This window comes from Athene noctua, chromosome 20 (assembly GCF_965140245.1).
Source record: "Athene noctua chromosome 20, bAthNoc1.hap1.1, whole genome shotgun sequence".
In the NCBI taxonomy this organism is placed as follows: Eukaryota; Metazoa; Chordata; class Aves; order Strigiformes; family Strigidae; genus Athene; species Athene noctua.
The window spans coordinates 10,038,183-10,056,888 of record NC_134056.1 but is presented as its reverse complement, the minus strand read 5'-3'; the positions used below and the strand labels follow the sequence as shown (position 1 = coordinate 10,056,888).

Below are 18,706 nucleotides of genomic sequence, written 5' to 3'. Positions count from 1 at the left end.
CTCCCATACTGTTCAGCAGTGGTAATGAGATGCACTGGCAGGTCATGCAGGAGGAGGTTTGGTCCTAAACTTTACCAGAAGCTCCTCTGCCACCAAACACCAGCCTGTATCTCCCATAATGTCCTGTATCTGGACACTGCCCTTGATCCTGAGCAGATAACTTTGGAGGCACTGAGCCACACTGTGACAACAGCTCTGCTCAGTCCACCAGATCCAAGAAACTGTCCCTGACCTTGGTGTGGGCCTCACCTTAGCATGTGTGTTGAGTAGCTCGAAGAGTGCCATGACCAGAGCATCCACGGAGATGTTGCCTTCCTTATACTCATCAAGGTAGTATCCCATGGTCGCCCGCTCCTGTTCATTCAGAAGGTGCCGTGCCTGTTCCTCCAGCATGACTCGGGTCTGGTTCACCATGCTGCTCAGCATCACCTGGGAGCCGGCCAGGCCCCGGTAAAACACCGGCTGCAGAGAAAGGAGATGGGCTTTGGCCTGGGATGCCAAGGAATCAGCTGCTGAAAGGAGGGCAGCTCTCTGCTGAGACACCTGGGCAGCACAGGCGGGACCGAGAGCTGCCCCCTTGCTCTGGGCTCTGCCCACCAGCCTAAGCTGCCTCTGTTTCAGACTGCTGCTCTCACCCAGCTGAAGCTGGGAAGTGAGACTGGAAGAGAGACACCAAGAATGACCAGAGGCAGGCACCCCCAAGGAGACACCAGTGCAGCTGCTCGCTTAGTGTCACTACTTGTCTGAGTAACTCCAGAGCCATGAGTTTATGCAGCATCAGTTGAATAAGCAAATCAGCTCGCCTGCTCTGTTCAGCAAGTGTGGACACTCCCTTGACTAACTATTGATTTAACAGCAGGCTGTACTCCTTCCTGACAGAGCTGGGGGAACTGGGGCCATGAGGAGACGCAAGCTTCCCATCTTGTGTAAAAGCACACTTGTCCCCGCTGCAAGCTCAAAGCAGACCTGGTGAAGAGCGAGCCACTGGCAACCAAAGGAGTCCCAGGGAAAGCCATGTCTGGCTGCAGATGAAAGGCTTTTTCCTTTGAGAGGGATTTCTAAGCAGAGGTCCTTGCTGTTCTCCTCCCAGGCAGTGCTGGCACAGTCAGCATAGGGATATGGAGCCAGACAAGACCCTGACTACCCTGGAGACACTATGGAGTTGAGTTGAGGCTGGGAAGCATGTTTTGCCAGCAAAGAGCATGAGCCATTATCAGTGAGGGCCACCTGTGAAACCTCTCTGCTTCATTTCTATTTAAAAAAAATGTGCTTTGCAAAGAGGTCTTTGGAGAAGACCTGCAGCACAGAGCTGCAGCCACAGCACTGGGTAGGTCCCTGCCACTGGCTGGTGTGCTGGAGAGGGCTGGCTCAGAGCTGTTTCAGGGTGGGAAAGATCCCAGGAGCTGTCAGGGATCAGAGACAGCCACCATGTGTCATGGTCACCTCTGCAGGGTGGCGGGAGTCCCCACAGTCCTTGCCTGGGTGTGATCATTGCCCCTTGCCCAGTAAGGCTTGGGAGGCACCAGATGTGCTGCAGAACTGGTCCACCGGCAGCACAGGAGAGGGGGTACCCATTGTAGAAACACAGCTGGACACATGAGGTGAGGAGGAGAAAGTTAAAACCCAGCGGTCCTCACAAAACTAGCATCCCTTCTATAACCAGGGGCACAAAGCCCTCCCTCCCAGGGAAAATAAAGAGACAATAATGGTGATTTTTTCACAAGGCATCAGGAAGACCTGATATCTCTTACCCTGGCTGTCGCCTCTGCAGCATGGTCGCCCACTGCCCTGCGAGGAGGGAGAAGATCAGTTAGCACTGAGCGCCATGAGTGCGTCACTCACCCCCTGAGCCCTGGCACAGAGCTGTTATGTACTCTCCTCTTCGGGCCTGTAAGCTAAAAGCCTGAGAGAAAGGGAAGGGGCACAGCAGCACATTGTCCAGAGCTGACCCCCCTTACAGGCCAGACATGCTGTCTTCTAAGCACCAGATATGGGGGCTGCATGCCGGAGCAGGGGGGTGCTGCCGTTGACGGGCTGTCCACGCACACCGCGTGACATCACGCTGCCGCCATATCACGGGCCAGGGCTCCACACCCACCCTGGGTGACTGTGTGCAACCTACAGGAGCTCTGACTCGACCGAGCTACACCCCAAGCCCGCAGGGGTGTACCAAGCACATACCCTGCGGAGTTGACGAGGGTCTCGCCGATCTGAGAGCTTGCTATCCACCTGGTCTCGTCCACAGTGGTGCGGGCGTGGGGCAGCCTCCCGATGTCCTTCACCGTCATGATGAGGTGGCGGGAGGACTTGAGCAGCTTCACTGCCTCGTCATGGGGGATGCTGAGGAAGCTCCTGCCGTTCACCTCCAGGATCTGGTCTCCTACCTGGGGAGTCAGGAGGGGGTGAGCCTGGCAGGCCCTGGGGGTTTTCCTGTTAGGAATATGCTGTCCTTTCCCACCAGGGAGGAGCTACTAAGTCTAACCCACCACCAACCTAGGGACACAGCAAATGGAAGGACCAAGTAAAATGAGGGAGAGGGGCCAAGTGCTGGTGGCTGGAGACCAAACACTCAAGCTTGCAGCCAGTGAAGGACCAGGCTGTGAAGCCTGGAGGAGCCTGTTTAGGATCCCAAGTTGGACCAATTTGCCCAGTCTCCTCCATTAACTAGATAGGCAGACCAACATGGTTAAAACAGCCCCCAAAGAATATCAAGACCTCCAGCCCCAATCTCTCCTGCTGATCTGAGAGGCCAGGAACCATCTGTGGAAGCCCCAAACCTCAGATCTCTGCATGCAGCAGGAAGGGTTCAACTCAAGTGTCTCACCACAGTCTCCAACACTGTAAACTGTAGGACCTGAGACAGCTGGGTTTCATCTCTCCTCTCCTCCTACTTCCTCCCCAGCTGCTCCTGAGAGCTTTCATTTTGTGGCCAGGGCCTTTGCTGTTATCAGGAGCTTCCTTCACAGCCTGGCCATGTTCAAGACACAGCACTCATATGGCATTTCCCCCTTCATCCCAGGTCCTCTTTCTCTTTGCTTCTAGGACATTCAATGCCATTCCTTCTCACTCCTGTATCAAAATCCACCCTGTTTCTGATAAGCCACCTCTTTGAAACTGCTCCTTCATATCTTTGCTTAACCATAGGCTTCTGGTTCAGCTCTGTAAAAACACAGTCTTATTTTCTTTAAGCTGGCAATGCAAGCAGAACAAGACATTCCTTTAAATAGCTCACCTTCATCTTGGAGGAGAAAAGGAGAAAAGAGGGAGGAGGGAGAAATTCCAAGTCTAAGATAATAACGTGAAGAGTCAGTATAATCTTTTTAGTTCAGTCCACCTCATTCTGTCATTGGGTTAAGGAAGCCTCAGGGAACTCGGATTAATTCTCCAGACTCTTACTCCAGTGAGAAGCCACGATTAGCTACTTCCAAGTCTATGTGCTGGGCTGTGACTCTGCTGTCACCCAGGTTATCACCAGTGCTACCCTGAACTTTGCTGGGATGAAACAGTGGACACTGGGACTACCACCAGCAAAGCTCAGCTCAGCATAAAGCACGAGAGATCCGTCAGCCGCTCCAGCAAGGAAGGGAAGCCAGTTGTTGGTCCCAGAAAGCAGCTGGCCCAGAAACCACCTTACAGCCCCCACACTTGGACATGGCCTCTGTTTTATGCTACAGCCACACTGAAGCTCACAAGAGCACAGGGCCAGAGCTTGCATCAGCTCCTCTCCAGGCACAGCACTGCCAGCTGAGATGGAAGAGGGCCGGGGACCATGGCAGCAGGACTGGCACATATGGGCAACCTGCTCACTTGTGCACACTCTCCCTCTCAATTTCTGCTAGCCTGTGGCATCCAGATGGTTGATCCAACAACCACTGATGTTTCAAGGGTAACAGGACCCCTGTCAAGGCACCCACTGCTCTCTGTCTTCCTGGGACACTTCCCTTCCATTAGTGCATCCAGTGAAGGGCTGGTGGGAACCGAGGGCAGAGGGGCCATGCCACAGTGTCAGATACAGTGCTGATAAAACCCAGCTATGGCTTCTCCAGGCATTCCCATGAGGATGTCCTCAGCAGAGAGAGCACAAGAATGGGGAAGAAAAGACAGAAAGAAACCCTGCTGCTTGGGTCAGAATAGACCCCTGATCCCAGCTCTGGCTGTGTTGAGGTCTGTGGTGTGACAGACAGCATTCACACCAGCCAAAAGGTGATCTTGGTAAGAAATCAAGGAGATAGAAGAGCGAGCTGGTGGAGAGCCCCTGGGTGGCAGCAATGAACATGACTTAGCAGGGCTCTGTCAGAGGTGATGGGGCAGCAGGATCCTGACTCTGTGCTGAGCCACTGACCCACCCTGGGCTGTCTGAAACTGATGCAAATCCCAGTCCTGAGAGTCTTGCTGGGGTGAAAATATTCTGTGAGCAGGGTCTGACCCTTCAGCAGCCACATTCAGGGGCAGCTACCCACTGGTGAGAGGCTGTCCCAGCTGCAGTGTAACCAGACAAGGGTGCAGGGGGCAACTGGGAGCATAAGCCAGTCTCAACAGGACCATGACTGACAGAGGGTTTTAGCCTGGGAGTCAAAGCAGAGGCGTCAGACCAGGCCCATGGGCCTCTCTCATACTCTTCAGTGCTGTGGTCACAGCATCCCATTTCTGCCAGGTTTTTTTATATTTCTGGGGCAGCGGGGCAACTCCTGGACAGCCTCCTGTAGAGCAAACTTGGCTCAATAGCAAAGAAAACCACCATTACCTTGAATTAAACTTCTCCTAGCAGCCCTCAAGAGGAGGCTGCAGCAGTTTAATTATTATTATATTTTGTTTTAAAATGAGTCTTAAAGAAAATTCCAGGTGCCTTTTACAGGGGCCCTGGGCCTGCTCTCTCTTAAGTGGTGCCAGGCACCACTGCACAACTGCAAAACCAAGCCAGAACACAGGAGTCTGGAGAAACTCTTGGACCCATGATCCATGCAGAGGGCACAGAAGCACTGGGGACTTCCTTTCGTGCAGGTGGAGACTGTCAAACTGATCAACACAAGGCTGTTTCCAGGGACAGCCTAGCTCTTCCCATCCAGCTCAGCACTCACAAGCACCCCTCCCATCACTTGTCCCACAGCAGTGACTTGGCTCAGTTAATGGACCTGACGCAGTCACGGGTGCTTCTTGCAGGGTTGGCTTTCAGCTGGTTCAGCTCTCTCATCTGACTCCCCACACGGCTACAGGATCAGGCAGCTGCTGTGGGGTGGTGCAGGGTCTGGAGCACATGTCATACGAGGAGTGGCTGAGGGAACTGGGGGGGTTCAGTCTGGAGAAGAGGAGGCTGAGGGGAGACCTCCTGGCCCTCTACAGCTCCCTGAAAGGAGGGTGCAGAGAGGGGGGATGAGTCTCTTGAGCCAAGGAACAAGTGATAGGACAAGAGGGAATGGCCTCAAGTTGTGCCAGAGAAGGTTTAGACTAGATATTAGGAAGCATTTCTTTCCAGAAGGGGTTGTTGGGCGTTGGAATGGGCTGCCCAGGGCAGGGGGGGAGTCCCCATCCCTGGAGGGGTTGAAGAGTCGGGTTGACCCAGCGCTGAGAGACCTGGTGTAGTTGGGAACTGTCAGTGTGAGGTTGGTGGTTGGACTGGAGGAGCTTCAAGGTGTTTTCCAACCTAGACAATTCTGTGATTGTGTGGCAGGAAGCCCCAGGACTGTCCCGGACTGGTGAGTGGCCACCATGACAGCAGGGAGGTGGCATGGCCTCAGAGCAGCACTTCACTCCAGCCTGCTTTCCAGGGGAGGGCAGCAGAAATCACCCCAACTCACTGTGTGGCACTTGTGCAAATAGGTATTGCTCAGGACATTTAAGGGATTACAGAGGCAGAGTTTCTGAGTACCAAGCAGGCACAGCTGCTTCCCTCCCCAGCCACTGCAGGGCCATGGAGGGTTGTATGTGGAGATCCTCGTGCTCCTCTGGCCTTGCAAAAAGAGATGCAGAGGGAGAGATGGCACAGGATCTCCCTGAGAAGCAATAAAGAGATGCAAAGGAATGGGAGAACCTGAGAATTACTGAACATCCAGAAGGTGGGGAAAAAAATCCTATAATGCCTGCAGCAGCAGTGCAAGTGAGACCAGGAGGGGGTCAAGACATACCACCCCCACTGAACTATTTGGGTTAGTTCCAACTAGGGGTGTCAGAAGGGGCTGGTAAAGGTGCTTTGAAGAACCAGGCAGGGCTTTGCAGCTGGCCAAGATGTGACTGATGTCTCCAGAGAGGATGCAGGTAAAGACTATAACCAATAGCCAATGGACCACTTTGCTCAGGGTGCAGCTGTGATTTGAGCATGATCAAGGAAGCCTGCAACAAAAACATGTGATGGGAAACCATGGTAAGAAATATATCAAGAATAGCTCAAAGTAGTGTAATGGCAATATCCAAATGAATGTGTGTCCTTGCTGTGAGTGCATTCCCTGGGTATATCTCTGTCTGCCCAGCAAGGAGACAGAGAGAAAAGTTCTAGAGAAGGGAAACAGAAATGATTAATGGCAGATGAAGATGCCCGTGAAGGGACAGATCAAAAAGATTAGGCTTGTTAAATTTAGAGAGGAGATAATGTGTGGGGAGCTTGATAGAGCTATAATAATGAGAAGCCAGAGAAGGGGTCCTGTCTATTCTTCCCTCTGATGAAAGGACACAGGATGCTCAGTGAGGCTGGAAGGACGCTCTGAGTGGTATTGACAGTAGAAAAGGATCTGGAGCAAGAGCACCACAGAATCATAGAATCATTTAGGTTGGAAAGACCTTTAATATCATCAAGTCCAGATGCAGTCTGGATACAGCAGAACTCGGTTCTACATTCAGCTCTGTCCAGTGACCTCGAGCAGATTTGCCTCATTCTTCTGGGGACAGTTCCTTCCCCTGTGACACACAGAGGGGCTGATTGATAGCAAGGGCTGTGGCAGCACAGGAGACCCCAGTCCCTAACACCACCAATGTCAGGGCCCCTGAGTTTTGTCCTCACGTGGGTCACCCGATGCCCTCTCCTTGCTGTCTTCATAACCACTGTTAATGGGGCAGGGGCAGAGCTATTAAGACAAAAGAGATGGTGTAGGTGAGACATAAGCCCACAGCCCTATGGCCAGCCAAGAAGGGAACCAACACCTTCAAGCTGGGCTGATGCAAGCCTGCAGCTTGAAGGGAAGAGGGAGCATGACAGAGGCATTGCAACAGCCACTGCAAGGCCTTGGTGTTGGCACAGGCCAGGTCCTGCTTCCCCATCTTCTGCTTTGGCTCCAGTAAAGCACTCAAAGCAGCAGGTCCTGCAAACAGAGCCGCCTGCTCTTGGCTGGCCTTCCCCACCTCTGACTTTCCCTGTGGAAGGACGAGAGCAGCGTTGGGCACAGCTCGGACTTGGCAGGTCATGGCCTGAGGATGGTGTCCCTTTGCACTGGCTGGCTGGAGGGGAGAGAGGACAGAGCAGAGCAGTGTCAGGGTGGGATACTCACACCTACCCCAGGAGACTGCAGAGCACAGACCAGTTGCCAAAATCATATGCTAGGGATGTGAAACTTCCCTGGTTTGAAAGAAGACAGAATGGAACCAACCTCACCTCTGTGAACCAGCTGCAGAAAGACAGCCAGAGGCAACCAACTCCACCTGAGCTGATCCACGGAGACCAGGAAATGGGAAGGAAGGGAGGGAGGGAGCCCAAAGGCAGGCAAATGACACAAATGACCACATTCCCCACCATCAGACTTCACAGATACCTCAAAAGGTTCCCTTCAAGCTCTGTCACCTTTAAACCAACAATCAGAAAATTGATGACCACCAACATAACAGGGAAGGAAAATTATGCAAGTGCCTAAACTGCCAAGAGAAACACACATTCAGGTGTAATGAGTATCATCTCTCAGGTTTTTCTAATTCACTGGAGTGGATTTTGCTGCTAAAATAAGGAACACTGGTCTCATTGCAGCACCGAAACAATGAAAATCCAAATTTGATTAGATAGTTTTATTGTAATTATGAATCTTTAATAGTTTTCCACATCCAGGATTAAACTTTAATCATTTTTTGTTCAAGACAGTTACACAAATTTAATAACCTCTCTTCAGTTTCTCCTTTCAAGAGTGGATCAAAAGGAATCTGGCAAGCCCTCGCCGTATCAGGGAGACCAGAGGGGCCTGGACAAGCTACTTCATCTATCCATGTCTGTCCTTCATCACTGCCTCAACATGTATCCAAAGTCCTTCATGGCTCTCTGGCCACTTGTTCTCCCTCAATATTTTGCCCAGCACAAGACCCCCCTCTACTTGGTGCTGCCAGAATATTAACACCGTGTGAGAACAACCAGACACAAAATACTTGGATATGTTTGAGTACCTCGTGCAGGGGGAAAAAAAGACCTTGCAAAAATAATTGCTGGTGAAGGGCAGATAAGGGAATCACTGGACAGCCCAAATGCCTGCAAATCAGCCTATCTTGATGACAAAGTCCTATTAGAGCTGGAAAGGATTTTTTTTGCTAATTAACACAGATAATTTTTTTCCCCCCAAAGTCAAGGACAACTGGGAAGGTAACAAAAGACTGCAGAGATGCAAAAGAACCATCTATTAAAACAAATGTTGGCCCTGGCAAATTATTTGTTGTATGCACAGTTCCAAACAAGCACAGAATAAAAGAAGTAATAATAAGACACAAAAAAGTCATAATAAAACACAGAAAAAAACCACTGCCTGGATTTTTCAGGAACAAGTTTTCAGTTGTGCTCAGCTAATGGTGGGTGGACACAACAGGACTGGATGAGTGCCTGACCACTTCTGAAAATGGGATTATTTTCATTTCCTAGAAAAAAAAAAAAAAATCTACCCTAAAATCCAGGGGCTGTACATAATGTGCAAAAGGTCACAAACCACAGACAAGAAGCAGAGTTCAGAAATAACACACCTCGATGACAGGCTTGGCTCCTTCTCTTTCTGGAGACAGAGAGAATAACATAGGAAAGGGAGATGCAGTCAAGAGAAACTTAATGGGCTTAAGACAAGGGTTCTGAGCACCTAAAGTCTCTTAAAAATAATCAAAATTGGCTCTGGGAGAAATTCAGTCAAACAGAAAAATAGGTGAGAGACTTTAAACATGAATTAATGTTAAATGACACCAAATTGGGCTGGGAATAACAGGGCTAATAGGATGCCAAATGGTTTGGCACTAGTCTTATTTAACACCACTAATGTGCTAGAAGAGAGGTTAAATTACACTTGCAGATATCACTAAAGTAGAAGGAGTCTCCCTCTAGCACAAATAATTACCAAAAGCAGACCTTAAGAAATTAAAGATACAGGCAGGAGAAAGTACGAATCGATTTGGAAATGGTCAAATTAAGACTTGGAGGAAAAATAAGGAGGTGCTCAGCTTCCCCAGGAGGGAAACAGGTCCGGGCAGATGATCCACATCTAGCAAGGCCAGCACAGCCTATTGGAAGGATGAGAGACAGATCTGGGGGGAAGGCAAGGGAAGAGCGAGTGTCAAGTGCTGTCTGATAACATGTTATTTTCCCCCAAACACCTTGCAATACAAATAGGAGGAACAAAGCAAACACAGACTGTAAATGAAAGCATCCAAGGAAAGAAGAGTGTCTCTCGGGGCAGGCAGTGGTTTCGGCACTGCTGCGGGGAGGTTTCTGGTAGCTTCCCAGAAGAGGAGCAGTTTAAGCTATGTCTGTCCCCATAAAGGTGACATAATTTGAAGGACCACTCCACACTGTCTACAGTGGAAAGCTGACATCTTGCATACCACAACCACGCATCTCCTCACTGAATTTCTCACAATACAGCTTATTCCCCAGACTCCGAGCAGCCACACGGCTCTTTTATTATCTTCTTTTTTTCAGTACCTTTGTCTATGTGCAGACCTAAAAATACAAGCCAGTTTTCAAGAGGCAGCTTCATGACTGCCCCTGATGATGTAAAATTATTCACTTCTGCGTATTACAGTCTTTTTCTCTCCTTCTCTTGTATGTGGATATACATGGATCATGGTAGCCTCTTTTTACCACAGCCTTTGTGCTGGGAACTTAATATTGAGTTGTTTGTTCAAAGAAAGCTACCTGAAATCTGCTATTTCTGATTTAAAGGTCGAGAAAAAAAAAAAAAAAAAGCTTAAAAAAAAAATCTTGACAAAAAAAATGATCGAGGAAGAAATCAGGATGAGCAGAGCCACGAACACGAGCACAACAAGCTCAGCTCCTGTACGGCATCACTGCAAACGTCACAAAGGAGGCAGGAAGGACAGAAGCCGAAACCAAACAAGACTGGCTCACGCTCCTCCTTTGCAGTCTTCTGTTAACCTGCACTTTTTCACTCTGAGAACTTACACTGAGGCAGCATATTTTAAAACATGCCCAAAGAACACATTGCCAGAAGTTTCATGAATGAATAAACACAAAGAAGGCCAAGGCCAAGAGTATGAATATTTAATTATTGACTGACTGTAGCGATCCAGCTTGTTTTCTGCCGGCACCTGCAGAGCACTCTGCCTCGTGGCCGTGAAGCTGGAGGGAGAGGAGCAGCAGTACCCAAATTGGCATCAGCAGGGCTAGACCTGCTCTGGGACCCCCTTCTCACGACCACGGGCCCTGTTTCTGTAGCGGACAAAAGCCAGCTTAGCCTTTGGGCCCAAGAGAAACCTCCTTGGTTCTGACTGGCTTTCAATACCATGTTATTTGCCCTTTAATCAAAATTTAAAGGAAATGTAAAATATGTTATTAAAACATTCAAGAATTCTGATTTGGTGCCATTGACCTGAGAAGGTTTTCCCTCAAATGGAAAACCTGGCGGAAACAACTCAATTCTGTTAACAAACTCAGTGGAAGCAGCAAAGCCCACAGGATATTCACTGCCTGGGAAGTCAGTAGGAACCTTCCCACTGACCCAGCAAGGTTGGGTTGAGCCTACACTGAACAATCCCACAATTTTTCTATTTGAGCGAGCAACAACTTATCTGGAAATCACATTTACCCATCAGTTCTTCCCTCCTCGTGGTATCACATCCTTCCACCACCACCCGGAGCAGTGTAGGGAGCATGTGGATGCAGTCTACACCTGACCGTGTCTAACAGCAGAACATAAAAGGCCTTTATCTCCAAACCTCCAAGCAGTTCTGAATTTACGGCCTGCAGCATACACAAATCAGGGTGGGAAGTGTCTGTGTGTATCTGAAATCACATAAAGCCTGACATTCAGAAAAGCACTGGCCTGCTGGCATGCACAAATCAGTTACTAGAAAACAGAACAGCAAGGAGAGAGATATAAAGAATCAATAAGCAGAGGCTCTGGTGTGCAAACAATTGCCACAGCACGGGGAGCTTGCTTGGCAGGGATGGAGGGGAGTAGCACGCACCACTCCACGTGCTTTGACTACAGCATGCGTGTGATTATTTTCTTGCCTTCTTAGCAGGCAGGAAATGAGAGGTGGAAGGATAAAGCTGGTGTTACGCTGCTATGACTTTTTCTGCGTGTGTCAGTTTGCAGTGTGACATTAACTGTGCTGAGCTCACTGGCAGGACTGAACCAAGAAAAGCAGCAGTTTCTCCCGTGCAGCAAAGAGAGGGATTTGGAGTAGAATGGAAGCACCGAACATTAAACAAACAGGAAGAACCTTAGGAAAATCATGTAACTTCTTTTTATTTTTCTGCTTTTAATCTTTCAGGCTTCTGGTGTTTATGGGATGGAGCGTGACACTGGCACAGGGTCAGCAGGTGCTGGGGACAAACACGCTTCAGATGGTGGGTCCCCTGACTCTGCAAAGTCACCCGCATGTCACCCAGGGCAGGTCAAGCCAGTCCCTCTCTTTTCGGCTCTATTAGGCTGAAAGAAATTATCCTGTGCCCCTTATCATTATCATCTCTGTCTTGAAATCCTCCCATCCCAGAGCACTGTTCCTGTTGCCTCTCACCACGACCTTGCGCTGATGCACAAGCAGGCGCTGACAGCCCTGGCAGACAGCTGTGTGCCCCGGGCGGGTGTGCGTGCAGAGCGCCTACCGGGGGCCAGCCCAGAGGAGTAACGTATGCTCTAGGAGACAAGGATGGTCCGCAGCGAGTTTCCAGCAGCAGCTTTCACTTCTCGCTGCCCTGAGAAACACTCAGCCATCTCCCTAGGATGCTGCCACAGCTCCTCACTCTTAGTGCCCAAGCCACTCTCTCACATGGCTGGGCCCAACACCCCCCTTCCCTGATAGGGATCAAGAGAGAGATTAAGGCTCTGATTGACCCAAGCCTCCAAGTTCAGCATTTTCATCCTGTGTCAAAAAGAGCCAGCAGAGAGAAACAGGAGGCTGCAATAGACAAAGTCTCTCTCTTTCTCCTTTGTCTACAAAGGGAGCCCTGGTGACCCCAGTGCCCAGTTAGATGGGCCCAGGGGTCTGTGCCAGATCAGCTCGAGCGATGGGATGATGTATCTGTCCCAGCCCAAATCACAGCCCCCTCCAACAGACTGTCTGCCCACTTCATGCTACCAGCGTTGACAGGTTTAAGTGACTTTATGGGGCCACTGGAGCAAAGCTGAAGGCTTAGCCCTAAACTCTCCAGGGCTGATCAAGGGAGAAATGCATCACTTCACAATATAGAGAGGGAATCAGAGTGGATTACTGCTCTATCCTCTGCAGTCCAGCATCATTTCAAGGGGCTCAGAGAATGTTAGGGAGTTTAATATCCATTGGGTCTTGACTGGCACAATGAGCATGAAAGAACTGTCTCTCAGAGCACATGGGGTTGCACTGGAGGAAGTAAAAAGGGCACAATGTGATTGCAGAGAGTTGGGTCATTTAGAGAGAAAAAACACACCAGGAAAGAAAGCAAGTGATGAAGTAAAACACTACAGCCTGAGGAATTTTAGTTTCCAACATTCTCCATTCATGAACAGCACAGAGATAAACCTAAAGTCCAGCGACTCCCTTTTCAACTTATTTTACTGGTGAACATCCTGAAACATATAAAATTTTAACCCCAAATGCCCCTACCAGGAACAGCTGAGGTCCCAGGATGTCCCATCCTGTTCTGAGACCTGGTAGAGTGGGAAGGCTGGAGGAACTCGGAGGCGATACGTGTGCATGTGTACACGGTGGGATGAAGAGATGGAGGGGACCTCACTTTACATGAGGTCTGCAGCAAAACTGTAGCCAACTCTGGACCAGTGCAGCCTCAGAGGGGTCCAGCCAAACCACAGAGCATCCTTTAGGAACCTGTTTGACCATGAGAGAGCCTGATGTATCTGGAGGTCACACCAAGTTAGGCTGCTGATAGATCAGCTCTGCTCTAGCCCCGAGGGTGATCTTGTTTCTGCTTGTTAAGACACGATCCTTATGATTACCAATGCTGCTGAAGGAAATTAGCATGCACCTGCTCCCACCGCAGCAAGCCTGGCCTCCTCTCATCACAGCAACTAAACACATTCCCTGGAGGCAAGCTAAGAGCACCTTGTGCAAAACACTAGCTCCAAACATAATGGGTTTGGATGCGAGATGTGGCAAGAGGGCACAGGACCAGGATCTTTAATAGAAAACTCTTTCCTGCCAGCTCAGGAAGGTGAGAATGACTTTCTTCACCTACTAGGTCGGGGCTGGACTCTTAGATATCTACACCAAAAACACCCCTTGGCTATCTCAAAGGGGGGAAATCAGGTGTGGGGGCATGATCTACTCCAGAAATTGTAAGGCTGCATCTCTCTCTGCACAACCACCTTGCTCCCTCTAGGCTTAGTATCCAAAATGTCCAAAGAACCTGCCTTGAAAAGCCATCCCCAGAAATGCAACACTCACCTCTACACCGAGAGCCTTGCTTGGTTGGAGGCAGAAGGGCAGGAGCAGCAGCAGTTATGTCCTGAAACAGCCCTGCAGCCACAGCTGGTGAAGCTCTACCTCCCGCCCCAGCCCACTCTGGGGTCACTCTTACCTTTAAGCCAGTGCTCTCTGCTTCGGAGCCTTTATCTACACCCGTGATGTAGATGCCCAGGGAATATTCTGCCCCTCCTCGGATCATGAGGCCCAGGGATTTCCCTTCATTCAGGACCAGATTCACCTGCAGAGGAACAGGAACAGCCATTTATGTGGGGTCTGAATGCTGCACAAAAGCAGTGCCAGCCCCACGCTTCTGGTATCAGCCAGGTCCCCGCTGCTGCCAGCGGCTCTCCTGGCGGTTCCCTGGAGCGCAGCGCACACCCTGGGACACAGCCCCTTCTCTAGATGCCTCCAGAAAACCGCAGCCCCAGACCGAGCTCTAAACCAGCGATATCCCCTCCCTGCTGTGGCTGGCTCAGGTAGCAGTGCTGAGGGAGGACAGCAGGTTTTAGCTGCTCCTGCAGCTCCCTAGGCTCGTCCATCTCCCCGTGCCTGGACATGGGGTCCAGGCTGCGGCTCAAAGGATGCTTCAGAGGTACATGAACTGCAGCGTGGGCAATGCCCAAGCATCCCCAGAGAGCTAACCACAGGCACGGGGCGGACAGACGGGGCAATTCTACCACGGGGGGTATTTTACAATGAACACGCAATGTCCAAGATTTGGGTTTGTTTTGTCCTTCCCTGTTTTTCAATAATTTAGATGCTCAGGAGTGAGAGGGCAGATCACGTTGAGAAGGTGTGGAAGTCTGGCTTTTCCTAAGGAGAACTTGGAAAAAGAGAGAAATGATGGAACGACATGCAGGACCTAGGTGACAAATCCAGAAGTAAAGCACTGTTGTGGAAGGAGGTTAACGCTTCAAGTGGAGCAAGTAGTGTTATTTCAGGAGGGGTCTGGGCCTCGGGAAAGGAGACACAGCTTAGGCAAGGGCTAAGAGACCATTCTGCAAGCTGGAGTCCAGCTAAGGTGTCAGCCAGACAAGGGGCTGCCAGAGCTCTGCTGGATACTGTCCTTCTCCTCCCGTCTGTCCTACAGAAACCCAGCCTCCAGTACTAGCAACTAAAAACATCAACTGAAAAAGCAAGCTACAGGTTTCAGTCCAGTTTCTGTCAAACACTCTGAGGGTCCAGACGGAGCTGCTGTTAAGAAGCTCTTTGGCTGAAGCCCACCCCATCTCCCGACACCAGTCCCAGGTGTCACAGGACACAGGATGACAAAGCAGCACCAAAGGGGCCTTTCCGCTCCTGTTCTGCAATCCTCAGAAACACAAGATGGAAACGGTGCAGGCAAAGGGAGAGGCGTGATACCCAGGGTAGCTGTACCCCCGCCGTGTCCCCTGGCCGGACCAGGGAGCTCCTGTGGGACAGGGCAGACAGTGGGGAATATGAGAAGGAAATGCCAGCTCTGGAGAAATGAGAAGGTTCAGCTACGTGAAGGGCAGCAAACATGAGCTGGGAGGATTACAACCATAAACCAGAGGAAAAGTTGACCCACAGCAGTTTTCAGTGCTCTCCTGGTATAGGTGTGTCTCTGAGCTATGTACTTAACTGAGAGAAATCCCCGAAGCACCACTGACGTGCTGGCTGTGCACTTCCCCTCTGCAAACCTGTGATTACACAGCAACTCCCCACATCCACCCAGACTGGGAAACAGCCCAGTTCCACTTCTCTGCCCTTCTTTTAAGTAGCAGTGGCTGCGAGGGGCCACTCCACGCACTCCCCCCTCAGGAGAGGGTACAGAGAACAAGCAACAAGACAAGCAACACAGAGGCACAGGCTGCAGTGGGGAAAGGCCCTGGCACAGCCCAGGCAGGTCCTCACACACCTCCACCAGCCCAGGCATCGCCCCTCCAACAGTCCCTCCTCTGTGCTTCACAGGACACCCCAGCCAGGCAGTCCACTAGGCACAGAAGGTACTCAGGACTCCTCCACACAGGCATGTGCCTCATTATCTCTAATTAACAGGGCTAGGATAGATTTCCCATCTATCCTGCCCAGAAAAGCCAGCACACACTGCAAGAGATGTTTAATATTTTCCACAAACCTCTGACAGGCTGAAGTACCACACAGCACCTGGGCAGCTGTTTTCCCCACCAGATGCTGGCCGCAGGGCTGATTTTGCAAGGTACGCCAAAGCTATTAGCCAGCTTCCCATCTGCCTTCTTCCAACCTCTCCTACTCACAGGGCCTGATGATATATGAAAGGTCAGGTGAGAATTTAGAGTGAATGAGCAAGCCTGTGTTTAGCTCCCTTGAGGACTCTCTATTTAAAATGGCCTTTGTTCACTTGCTGCACGACATTTTCTAAATTAGTAACTGCAGGATTTTTTTGCTTTTGTCCCAAGTTCTAAGTCAATTCTGGAGAAAAGCAGACAGCAGGAATAAAAACAAATGAGAAAAGCCAAAATGTGTTTCACACTGATAGAAACAACCAGAAACAGACTGTTTGTGAATAGCTTTTGTATTTAAAACTCTTCATCGCAGTCAAATCAAAAGCGTGAACATTTACCTTGATGGAAAAGTCATTTCCAGCTTCAAGTCACTAATTACGCTGCCTTTCTAGAGGACACAGCATCACGCAAGGAGTTCAGCCCAGCCTTAGAGAGGCTGGTATTGAAAACCCATTTTCTATCTTGGTGGTGGTGCAGCAGCAAGACAGAAATCAGCAGCAGGGCATAAATCTACCTCAGGACAACACACTGCAAAATTCTGCACTTTAAGAAATGGATGCCAAAGCAGCTCCCACTTTTCTATACCGGTATCACGGCTGGCTGGCAACTGCATTAATGCCTCATCAGCTGCACGTGTGGTAGGGATCTGTGAGCTGAAGCTGGGGTGATCCCCCGACCAAGGCAGCTCCCAGCACGGCGCCGCTGCCCTCTGCTCCCCGCACCGGGGAAAGCTGGAGAGCAAGAACTCCAAGACGTTAACTACCTCTATCAGCACCCTTGTCTAGGGCTGCACAAAAACTGATGTTCCCTGGGTTAGTCCCTCCCCTGCTTTAAAGCTCACGGAGCGTTGGAAACAATTTTAGGATTGAAGCATTATGAAGGAAAGAGACCTTCACGCTTCAGGCTGGAGAGTGGGCATTGTACCCACCCAGCCTGTCCAAATCAAGGGCAGTTTAACTTTCTCTTTACATGAAAGCATTGCTCTGGACATAGAACATTTCACTGGGTATTATTAAAACCAAAAAAAATATTAAACTGCTCCAAAGTCCTTTTCTTTTCTCCCCATTTGTCTAATGACATTCAGGATTTCCCTTCTACTGTAACCTCTTCACCACACCGTGTCCCTATCTTTCAAAAATTCCCCAATTTTTGGAAAAATACGAGTAGCAGAAATGCAACGCAGTGCATGTAATCACAGATCAGGCTCAAAACAGTCTAGTAATGGCAACAATCCTTCCATCCAGGTCCCTAAACAACAAATATATGTGCCAGCACTCCAGTGGAGTGAGCAACAAGGAGGGGTAGCTTCCTATCAAGACATCTACATTTCCCTTTAATGCTATCCCCACGGCCTGGTAAGCTGAGAACCTGCTCTCCCCACCCCGATATCATCAGATCGAGTAAGAGATACTCCCTCTCCCTATAAACCTGAGGTGCTGCTGTGTGAGCCGGTTTGTTTACACACGTACCAAGCAAACCTCGTCTTCAAGAAGCAGAAAGCAATGAATACAGCCCTGAGCAATAAAGATCTGAAAGACCTTCTTGCAAACCCAAGCGGAGTGAAAAAACCTAAGCACTACTTAAAAATATGTTGCTGCTGGCAATCCCAGAAAGCTGGGTTGTTGAGGGCTTAATTGCATTTCTTAATCAACTAATAGCTACGCCTCTGCGAATAAACCCCGCGGAAATCACAATAGAAACTCAGGTAGCTGGGAAAAGTGTGGCAGCAGCAGGCGCCAAAGAAATAACCACTCTTGGAGCACTGGGCTTATTGACAAACTGCAGATTTAGGGAATAGCTGAGAAATAAAGTGAATGCTCCCAGGCAGGGGGCTCAGTTGATCAGACTGGGGAGCAATGAAGGAGGCAGGAAGGAGGAGTGGAGAGAAAGCGTTCAGGAGCCAAACAGATTGATAAGCTGCTTGCCAGGATGAAGCAAAGGCTGAGTCATTCCATGTTAAGGGCTTAGGGATAAGAGGGGAGACTATTTTGCACATTATTTCCCAAGGGCCTCCTGTCTCTGAGGGGCTGTCTCCAGGGACAGGGCACCCAGCAGAGATGGTGTTAGGTGGGGTTGGCACCATCGTGCTGGCAGCCCCAAGCACAGCATCGCCCGGACCTGCTGCCATCCCACTGGGGACACCTCTCCCACGCTGTAAGCTCCAACGCGGCTGTGGGGTGGGAGAGAGACTGCAGGATGACAGCGAAGCACAAGCCAAGCTGCACTGTCCAAGGAGGAAGCTAAACACATCCACTGTGACCAGGCTGTTGTTTCCAGTGGTTCTCACCACTGGGACTTGATCCTGCCCTGATGGGAAGCACTGATCCTGGGCCCCACTGGGAACAGACCCCAGACATGCTGTTCCCTGGACCAAGCCCTTCTGCTTGGGCTTTTTCACTTGGGTAAGCAGCTTTGTACATGTATGATTAACACTTCTGTGCAAGTCTTGTCCCAGAAAAGGGCATTTTGGTTACATTTCCACTTAATGTTTTCTCCCTCCTCTGCTCTCCCCCTGTTCTGCTGCCAGGCTGAAGCTCAGAGTGAGAAGCTGTAACGTACCTCAGAGGCTGATACCAGTGAGAGCTGGGATCACTCCAAGCTGCTAAACAAACAGCTGTCTTTAACACCATCCTAAAACAGAGGCAGCAAGCAAGGCTGTGCAGAAAGGCAGCTAT

General features: G+C 50.1%; 1 protein-coding gene across 3 annotated transcripts in view; it reads right to left on the bottom strand.

Moving 5' to 3' along the window:
* The window catches only part of WHRN (whirlin), a 56,974-nt gene that overhangs the window by 12,776 nt on the left and 25,492 nt on the right, over positions 1-18,706 (bottom strand). For 2 of the 3 annotated variants that reach the window (XM_074923504.1, XM_074923506.1), the window contains exons 3-6: positions 13,919-14,044; positions 2,182-2,384; positions 1,752-1,788; positions 250-462 (exon numbers count right to left, since the gene is read on the bottom strand). In XM_074923504.1, coding sequence (XP_074779605.1) covers positions 250-462; positions 1,752-1,788; positions 2,182-2,384; positions 13,919-14,044 — 579 coding nt within the window. Of the gene's footprint in view, positions 1-249; positions 463-1,751; positions 1,789-2,149; positions 2,385-13,918; positions 14,045-18,706 lie in introns of all 3 variants that reach the window. The other variant, XM_074923505.1, reaches the window with a different exon arrangement.